General features: G+C 42.2%; 1 protein-coding gene across 1 annotated transcript in view; it reads left to right on the top strand.

Annotated features, from left to right (window-relative positions):
* Nucleotides 1-446: 446 nt before the first annotated feature.
* Nucleotides 447-9,603, top strand: part of hcn2b (hyperpolarization activated cyclic nucleotide-gated potassium channel 2b) — a gene marked incomplete at its 3' end in the record, with an annotated part of 33,186 nt that continues 24,029 nt past the window's right edge. Inside the window, exons 1-3 of the mRNA XM_080506700.1 lie at nucleotides 447-1,213; nucleotides 2,802-3,225; nucleotides 7,354-7,515. Of these exons, the coding sequence (XP_080362826.1) occupies nucleotides 465-1,213; nucleotides 2,802-3,225; nucleotides 7,354-7,515 (1,335 nt within the window). The 5' untranslated portion in view covers nucleotides 447-464. The remainder of the gene's footprint in view (nucleotides 1,214-2,801; nucleotides 3,226-7,353; nucleotides 7,516-9,603) is intronic.

Genomic DNA, 9,603 nt, shown 5'->3' with positions numbered 1-9,603 from the left:
TAGTCCTTTGGGTGTGTGTTTTCTATTTAGATGAACACATTCCCTGATGGTTTGTGACCTTCAGGTGTCATCTCCCCCCCCCCCCCGTTGCTTCTTGGTCACAGTCAAGTCCCGAATGTGTTGAATCACGTGCGTGCATATTTAAAAACTAATCTTAGCGGGTTATTATCTACATTGTCAGGTTTGTGCTTGGCAAAAACTGCATTTTATTTTGTATTTTTGTTTTGTTTTTTTCCCACACACATGAACAAAAGTGACCCAGCTGTCACCCCAAAGTGTTTTGAAGAAAAAGCGCTCCTGTGTTATGAACCCTGCCGCCGCCCAGTCCCGACACGTTCCAGGAGTGTCTGTCCGTCTGTCTCCATCCGTGGCTGGACGGAGGACAGCGAGATCCTCCTCGGATCACCCCCAAGTGGCCAGTTCGACTGTTTTGCCCGGGTCATGGGCGAAGCGGAGGAACCGAGATGAAGAAATTCACGCCAGGAGGCGGAGTCGCGTCCATTGCGCGCAAAAACTCTGCCAACAATGAGCGCAGGGTGCTGCCAGACGAGGACTCGGCTCCTTCCTGTGCCAGCGGCAGCCCTGCCTCTGCTCTGCACCGCCGGCGGCATGCTGCCGGAGCCCGGGGCGTCTCGGAGTCAGACCACCGGAGCGGAGGCGACGCGTCGGTCTCGGAAGCAGGCGTGAGACGAGAAGCGGCCACCGGCATGATATGCAACAAAAACGGAGACTGTAGAAGGGACCCGACCAGTTCAGGGAGCCTCTCTTCTCTCATCTCAAGACAGGAGAAGCAGGCAGATGGAGAAGTAGCAGCAGGGGAAGACCAGGAACTGGCTGCGGCCATGGACGGCTCCGTCGATCCAGCGGGGTCCCTCACACAGGGGCCCGGGGCCGAGGTCAAGACCGCAGCGGAGAAGAAGGACTCCAGAGTTTCATTCTCCTACGCCCCGACGAGTAAAGGACAGACCCCAAGTCAGCAGTCGAGAAATTCCGTCACCTTCTCCAAAGCGGAGGACGGCTCTCAGATCGTGCCGGATGATGGGGAGTCCAGGGGGAATCAGACCTACATGCAGCGGCAGTTCAGTGCCATGCTTCAGCCCGGAGTTAACAAATTCTCCCTGCGCATGTTTGGCAGCCAGAAGGCTGTGGAGAAAGAGCAAGAGCGCGTAAAGTCAGCGGGTAATTGGATTATCCACCCATACAGCGACTTCAGGTATGGGTCAAATTGAGTTGGCCGCCGGGACTTGAGTTGGGCTGCGTGGAGGGTGAAGAGCACGGCATGTCTGCTGTCACATACCGATGGTGCCCCTAAATACACACTTCAACTGGGGTCAAGATGAAATAAAGATTGATCTAAATCGTTCTAAGGTGTTTACTGCGTTGTGAAGGGATGAGATAGGACAAAGGCAACGGTAATATTCACGGATTAAAAGCCTGAAAACTGTGTTCGCATTGTAGGGAAGACGCACAGACTGATGCCAACTTCATTTCGCTTAACTTTTTAAAATAAAATGGCACATTTTCAAGCACCTTTTAAAAGGTGTCCGCACATTAACGAAATGTTGACTTGTGTCTTAAAAAGAAGTTTAAAAAGTTGAGTCAGATTGGGTCTGAACAGAGGGTTCAGCACCGAGGACAGCTCCCCAATAATATTAAAAACTGTTTTTTCCACGGCATTTTCTGAATTTGTCAAGAACGTTGTCCTGTTTTTTTTTGTTTTTTTACTGATGTGAAATAACATACATTTTCACAAGAAACTTAATGAAACGGAATTCAATCAATGATTTGGCAAAATAGTCATTGAGCTATCCAGCTGATTAGACAGACGATTAACTCCTTATTAGAGATCCATCAATTTCTATCATGGATTAATTTGCCTGCTAATAATAAAACAGTCTGTAAAATACAAGCAAATATTAAACAAACAGTGCTGCACTTTACAAGTCCATTTCCATTCATGTTCCTTCCGCTGACCTACACTCTAAAATCACAGTTTTCATTTATTTGCTGACGAAAAGCTCGAAGAAGAGCGTGGCTCATCCATACATTGTCATAGCAATGTCAAGTTACATTAGTTGTTGTTTCTGTTTTCCAAGTATAGGTTGTAATTCAACACCTCAAAGTGTGAACTGTAGATTATACTTTTCCAAACGTTGCTGGTTGTGTAATGGTGGCTTTGAGCAAATGTTACACAACTTTTGTAAGTGTAAAAATAAGGCAGCACGAAACATCAGCTGTGATGTGTGAATGTGTCAAAAGCTGTTTTCATTTGTTTGTGCTTTTGTTCTTACCATATTCAGACTTGAATTGCCCCATGGAGTGAGTGAGTGTGTCTCTGTGTGTGTGTGTGTGTGTGTGTGTGTGTGTGTGTGTGTGTGTGTGTGTGTGTGTGTGTGTGTGTGTGTGTGTGTGTGTGTGTGTGTGTGTGTGTGTGTGTGTGTGTGTGTGTGTGTGTGTGTGTGTGTGTGTGTGTCCCATGAGAGCCTACTGCTTCACAATACAGACAAAGTTTAAAATACCACTTGTCATGAAATCAAGCTGAATCAGCATCTTTGTGGTGATGTGCCACCCATAAAGAAAAGCACCAATGTGAGATGTGTTGATTTGGCTTCTATAGTTGGACTTCATTTTATCCCTTTTATCCCATACAGTGCTATTTATTTATTTATTTATTTTTGGGTGGGTGGGGGGGTTAAGATTCAAACAGAGTACATGAAGTCAGTTCCTTGTGTGTTTGTGCATTTTGTGAATGAAGACTTGAGCTGTAAAGTATCTGTTCATGTCCTCCTTGATTTGAACAGGTTCTACTGGGATTTCTCTATGCTCATGTTCATGGTGGGGAACCTCATCATCATCCCCGTGGGCATCACCTTCTTTAAGGACGGGACAACCACACCCTGGATCATCTTCAACGTGGTGTCCGACACCTTCTTCCTGGTGGACCTTGTGCTCAACTTCAGAACAGGCATCGTGTTTGAGGACAACACTGAGATCATCCTCGACCCCAAAAAGATCAAAAAGAAGTACTTGAAGAGCTGGTTTGTGGTGGACTTTGTTTCCTCCATACCTGTGGATTATATCTTCCTCATCGTAGAGAAGGGGATCGACTCGGAGGTGTACAAAACTGCCCGGGCCCTCCGCATCGTCCGCTTCACAAAGATCCTCAGTCTGCTGCGCCTGCTGAGGCTGTCCCGACTCATCCGATACATCCACCAATGGGAGGAGGTACACTGAACTTTAACATGTATTATGTAACTCTTTGAAGTGATTTTTTAAATTTTTTTTATTGAGGTTTAATTTGGAGAAACAATGATAATTAGTGTTAAGTGGACAAACACCTGTCAATGCATAGAAACAACTCACCTTGAATATTTACAAACACAGTCCTCAAGGACCTGTGTGGGATATGCATGTGGCCGCCATTGTTGTAGGATGTGTGCTTTATGACAGTAACAGTTGATTTATTTATTTTTTTTACACTTGGTTCATCAGTATAGCTGAAAAAAATGCAACATGGACACTTACAAATGAAGAGCTAGTATAGTTTTGAGCAAACCATAAATACAGTTTTCTATGGGAAAAAGCATAATTTCATTATTTATTTAAAAAAAAAAGCTTTTTCCTATTTATGTAAATTCTGAGCAACAGCCTTTTATGGATTATTGTTGCCATAGTTTTTGCAGTTCACATAATTATCAAATTATTATATATTCACAAATATAAGTGTAGCATTTAAAATAGCAAACTTTGGGGGGGAAGCTGTTGCCCTAATCGATTATATTCTTGAGCATTATGTTGACGGTTATGTTAGAGGCTGTAAGTGGGGGCTGCAATGTGTCTATCATCAGTTTGCAAAATGTTATTGTTGGGAACATTTGTCTCCCAAAAACTGCTCTGTCAGAGTAAAACCTATCTACTCCAGCCTATATTACAAACAAGAGTTATTGTTGTGTTTGACTAAAAGTGAATAGATGCATTTTTTGTAACTTGAAAAAAAAAACTTTTCCCATGATTTTTCAGCTTTTTAAACATGCAGAAACTCTGTACCAGTTAATACTGAGAAATTTAATCACACAATTTACAAAATTTACAAAACTGTTCTAGCTTATATTATTTAGCCCATTAGTCATTATATCCACGTGACTGTTTTATATTCCTCAAAAATGCCAATGTTCAGTTTTTATGGGAACAATATTAATTTCATCCATATCAATAAGGCATATTCCCTTTGGCATTGTTGTACTTTTCCTTGTTCAATTGTTCTCAAAAATCTTAACAAAAGAATTTACAGAATAATAAAGCCAATAAGCTGATTTCTATATACATTTTTGTTCATTGGATAAACCAATGCAGTTAAAATCTCACAAGATTTGATTTGTGCTTATCAGTGGAAAAGGGGAAAAAAGTACTTTGAAGAGAATAAAGGTAAACACTGGATCGCTTTTCTTCATATCCGAAATAATAATCATAAACTAGCATTTCCCAAATGTTCTAAATCATGGTTTTGATGTGGCATTTCAACCAATTAAGGCATCAAACAGTGGTAAATTGATATAGACAGACTAGATAATGCAACCACTCATGCTTCTCTGATTACATTACGCATCACCAGGAAATAACGTTCCTCCATAGATAGATGCCTTATAATCCATCATATGCCACCATGCTCCATAAACACAATTCCACTGCGCTCCACTCTGTGCATGTGCTCTTTGTCTATGTGTAAACACGGATGTTAGTTTGTTTCTTCCAAGTTGCCATCCATCAAATCAAATGTGTGCCTCTCACTCTGAAAATAACCTCTGCTCTTCTGATTACTGAGTAGTAATTTGAGCTCTTCGAAAAACCCTCATCACTGATTCAAACACACACAACCAAATGCTCCTCAGCTTTCACTCAGCCCTGCCTTGATCCTCTTAGTTCAGCTGAGCTCTGCTCCGCTCAGCTCGATCCGTACGTGCCTGGCCACGTCTCTCTTCTGCCCAGCTCAGCTCTGCTCAGACTAAGTCCATCCGCTGCACTGGGGTTTCCTAAAAGATTGTCTTGTGCTGCATCGTGACGATTTCGCTGTCTTGCTCGGCTGTAGGGTGGCACTGGGACAACCGCAAGGCAACGCCATGTCCGCAACTATTGAAGACTGGCCATGTTAACGATAAGCATTCGTGTCATAATCCACATATTAATTGATGTTCGTGGCTGTTGTGCAGCTGGCATAGAGGCAGAGATTATTTGAAGTAATCAATGTAATTTCCTGGAGCAGGAAGTTGGTGCCGATGCCTTTTTCATGAGAGAGATATTGGTGAGTGAGCGTGAGACACCGTATACACAGGAGTCAGGGTCTGGTTGGCTAATATTTGTCTTGTTGACTTTTTTTTCTCCTCTCAATGCGTCTGGCCGTGTGTCACTGAAGTGAGTGGGAAATAGTTTATCTGTGTTTTTCAGGCTGTGACTTGTGGTCACAGTGATGTGCTTTGACCCAGATTGTGGTCTGACAGTGACACATGGCCAGGTGCTGTTCTGGTGTCGGGGGGGACATTAGTCCTGGAGCCTCATTAATCATGATGGGAACACGTCCTAATCATAGGGCAGGGCCTCACAGCGTGCTTCCCTTTCTGTTTCTCCCAAACCATTAACCACCGTGGAAGATACTACAAAAAATAAGAAGGGTAACATCCTTCGGACAGCGGTGTGATGAAATTTAAAGTATGAAAAAGATTTCACAACAAAGAAGGAATATCCAACATGCTTTTAGAGATGTTATCGATGCAATAAAGTAAACCAGTGATTGATAGGCAGATAGTTTGAATGTGGGGGAAGACGTGATAAGCGCACTACAAAACTTAAGTGCATATATTTTCAAAGACCCCCAAAGTCTTTATAAGCGTGAACATATTTTGTTCAATGATCAATTTACATATGGAGGTGGGGGCAAATTCAGTAAGCAAGTCATTATGCTGCCATACACGGTTTATATATAACTTTCTCAGTCGTTTGCATTAGAATCTCATAGATTATTATAAATGTGAAGTGTAGATATTAAGAGGAGCTACAAGTTGAGGATGAGTCCACACGCATGCACGCACACACAATGACCCACAATACTCCAATTCTTTTGTCTGAAGGGGAAAATGTGAGGTTTTTGGCAGAGGAGACAAGCTTCTATACAGCAGGGCTTCGCAATATGCATAAAATACATGCAGACATACAGTTTGTGGCCTACTTCCCCATTTGGACATTTCTCTTGTCCCTTGTGGGGGAAAATGCTTTTACTTACGATTTAGTGAAACATCGAGCTGGCCCAGTTAACTGAGACATTTACACCAGTGAAGACACATGCTCATAAACTTGCACACACATACACACACACACACACACACGGAGGTAATTGGGTCTGGCCGTTAGCCAGTGAAGCCACAGTCAGTTGTGTTTACAAGTCTGTGACCACATCAACCATCCCTCCTATGTGGTGTGAGCTTGGGAACAGCAGTGAGTGTCCAACCTGGGCTGAAGAACATTGTTTCACCAGCATGTGATGAGGTGCAATGATGAATGTCATATGTTGGATTGCTGTGGCTTTCTTTTTTTCCCCACATTTTGTTGTCCTCTCAAAAACCTAAATCCCCCAATATGATACTGTACGGGTATATATTTAAAGCATGTTTTATCCCTTTGGGTTAATCCAACTTTATCACGGCTGCTGCTAATCTGAGGATTTAAAGATGTTTTCTTCATGCTTCCAAGTCGCTGCATTAATCAATTGTTATCTGACAAAGGCTCAAACAATTTGCACCAGACTTCAGGTTCTCATCAGCTTCACTGAGGAGCATTTTGGCATCTTTTACGTTATTGTTCTGACTTTTCAGATTCTTAAAACTCTGGTCTGGCTTTTCTGGCTGAAAATAGAATTCCTTAAACTTCCTCTTAATAACGTGTTAATAAACTGTGAATAGACATTAGCATAGGGATGTGTTCCGAGCAGCACTGTAATGATTCACCTGAAATTTCAGGCAGATTGCAGCATGTAGAGCAGGGTTACACTTCCTGTTTCATTGTGAACCATCAGATATTCATTTGAGCACCATGGCCACGCCCTTTGTGTTTCGATTAAAATTCGATGACGGTTTTCTCAAAGCAAAGGGAATCAGGTCATGGTCATAAGTCTTGGAAAAGAGAGTTGCCTCCTACTTGGACGAATGAGAATATGCATAGACAGATCGCACAGTGTTTACGGTATTTCACATTTCCCTCACTCCGCATAAACAGATTTGTTTATTCTCTCCACACGTTTGTCTCTATCGTTCGTCCTCCTCTTTGGTTTCTATAACACTCTGTTCCCATCTCTCCTCCCGACAGATCTTCCACATGACGTATGACCTGGCAAGTGCTGTGGTACGAATATTCAACCTGATCGGTATGATGCTGCTCTTGTGCCACTGGGATGGCTGCCTCCAGTTCCTTGTTCCCATGCTCCAGGACTTCCCCTCTGATTGCTGGGTGTCCCTCAACAAGATGGTGGTAAGCACACTTTAGTTCACAAATGTTTGCATCTTCAAAGGCTTTTACTGGACACACAACACACGTGTTTGGTAGCCAAGCAACAAATACTGCAAAAGCAAAGCAGAAATCACATCCAACATGGAGGGGAACTGTGTTGTTTACACACAGATGGGGAAATACAACTTATTTTTAGTCATATTTTCACACTCACACTCACTGGCTTGTATGCAGGACCGGCCTCAATTAAACCTACTAGTAAACCCAAGAGACACACCAGTGTACAGACAGCAGGAGTGGGCTGGGGGGGAAAAAAAGCATATGTTTTCACTCGGTTCATCCAGCACATTATGTGGTTTGTTATTCAGCCGTTCTCTTCTTTAATTTTCTGCTCAGATGTCCTTCCTTCCTTCCTTCCTTCCTTCTAGTGGGCAGGTAGCTTCCAGCCATCTGCTGGAAGACAGCCTATAAAGAGAGGCTTTTTTTTTCCTAAAATTGTTGGTGGGAAAAAAATGAAGAAAATACACTCTGGAGAGCCAGTGGTACAACAGTGCCCGCTGCACAAAAAACAATTATCTAATAAGATAATTAACGAGAATACATCATTAAAGGTTGTTCTTTGTCAACTTGGAACATTAATCAACCGACCAATACTCCCTGCAGGAATGTCACTTGTCCATTTCACTTATTGAACTTTAACCCTCCTATTAACTGTCGCCCCGGCCTTTTATTGGGCAAGTGACTACATTTAATAACTTCAGCAGTTCTTCTGAATTAATCATTTAAATTCATCACTGTAAATGGGAGAAAAAGGCCAAAACAAGCTGAGTCTTTATCCTTGTGAATTTTAACTCTGCCTCCCAGTCTGAGTTGTGAGACTGTATTGGAAATAACAGATTGTAAGGTAGTTACTGACACGGCTGCAGGCACTGACAAGTCACAGGACAAGCTGTGAGTGATGTAAACTTTACCTCTTCTTGCCTCCACCACTCAATATGTGTAGCATTTTAAATACATTATTTTCTCTATTTAACTAGGTTGTAAATACAGATAGTAAACTGCACACATACAGTGTGTGTCTGCACCAACAGAGATCATATATGATGTTTTAATATTTATTGCAATAGTGGCTTGTTAGGCCTATTTAATAATAAATATAATAAAGTAACAGTGCTAAATTATTCATGTAATTTTCTTCAATAGTAACAAAAGTAGTAGTATGGAAAGCAGGACAATGCAGACACTCCTCTGCAACCTCCTGCAGGTTTTCTGGGAAGACCAAGAGCCACTCCCAAACCAAATGTAATGCAAATGTACTGAAGACCGAACACAATAGAATCCCACGGGTAAATTATTCAATAGTCAAGAATGAACGTGGAGTAAATAGTGGGCTCGTTGGTATTTATGGGGAATGATTCTGAATAAGTTATTTCATTCGGGGTGTCAAACAGAATAGAACTGTTTTCTTTAGAAGCTGTTCCTCAAGGGAACAGCAACAAAGGTGTTGAATGAAAAATGATATAGAATAAATTGCATTGTATTAGCAAGTAAAAGTTGACTTCAGATATAAATATCTGTCTCCAAGCACTTAAATGTTTTAAAGCAAACAAATCCCATAAAAGATAATGGAGGGACAGGAATACAGTCTGATAACTGTAAATGTCGTAGATAAATGTCTGGCACTGCATCTATTTTAGGTCTGCTGTGCAAAGCAGACTCTTACTGGAGGTTACACACCGCTGACACACTCCTACAGATATTTTGGACACTAGTTCGGAGAGGTGATGTAGTTTATTTCAGGAATTGTATCAGTGACAACAAACCACTCTGAGGAATATATGTCGAGTGTGTGTGTGTGTGTGTGTCTGTGTCTGTCTGTGTTTGTACCTTGCCCAATGTTATACGTTCCTTCCTTCATCAACTCGGACGGAGCAGCTATCAAAAGAAGAATAGATTGAGGATTTTTTTTTTTTTTTAATGTGGACCTTGTCCATTTTTGGCCAGCACTCGTCTCCTTTATCACACAAGGACTTGGTGATGGTGATGCATTGTTTATCTGCTGCCCTCCCCCTTCAACACTCCCCCTGCAACACTCCCCCTGCTTGTCTC

This window comes from Blennius ocellaris (genome assembly GCF_963422515.1).
Source record: "Blennius ocellaris genome assembly, chromosome: 12".
NCBI classification, from domain to species: domain Eukaryota; kingdom Metazoa; phylum Chordata; class Actinopteri; order Blenniiformes; family Blenniidae; genus Blennius; species Blennius ocellaris.
Note: the sequence above shows the minus strand (reverse complement) of the source record. Positions and strands in the feature narration are given on the sequence as shown.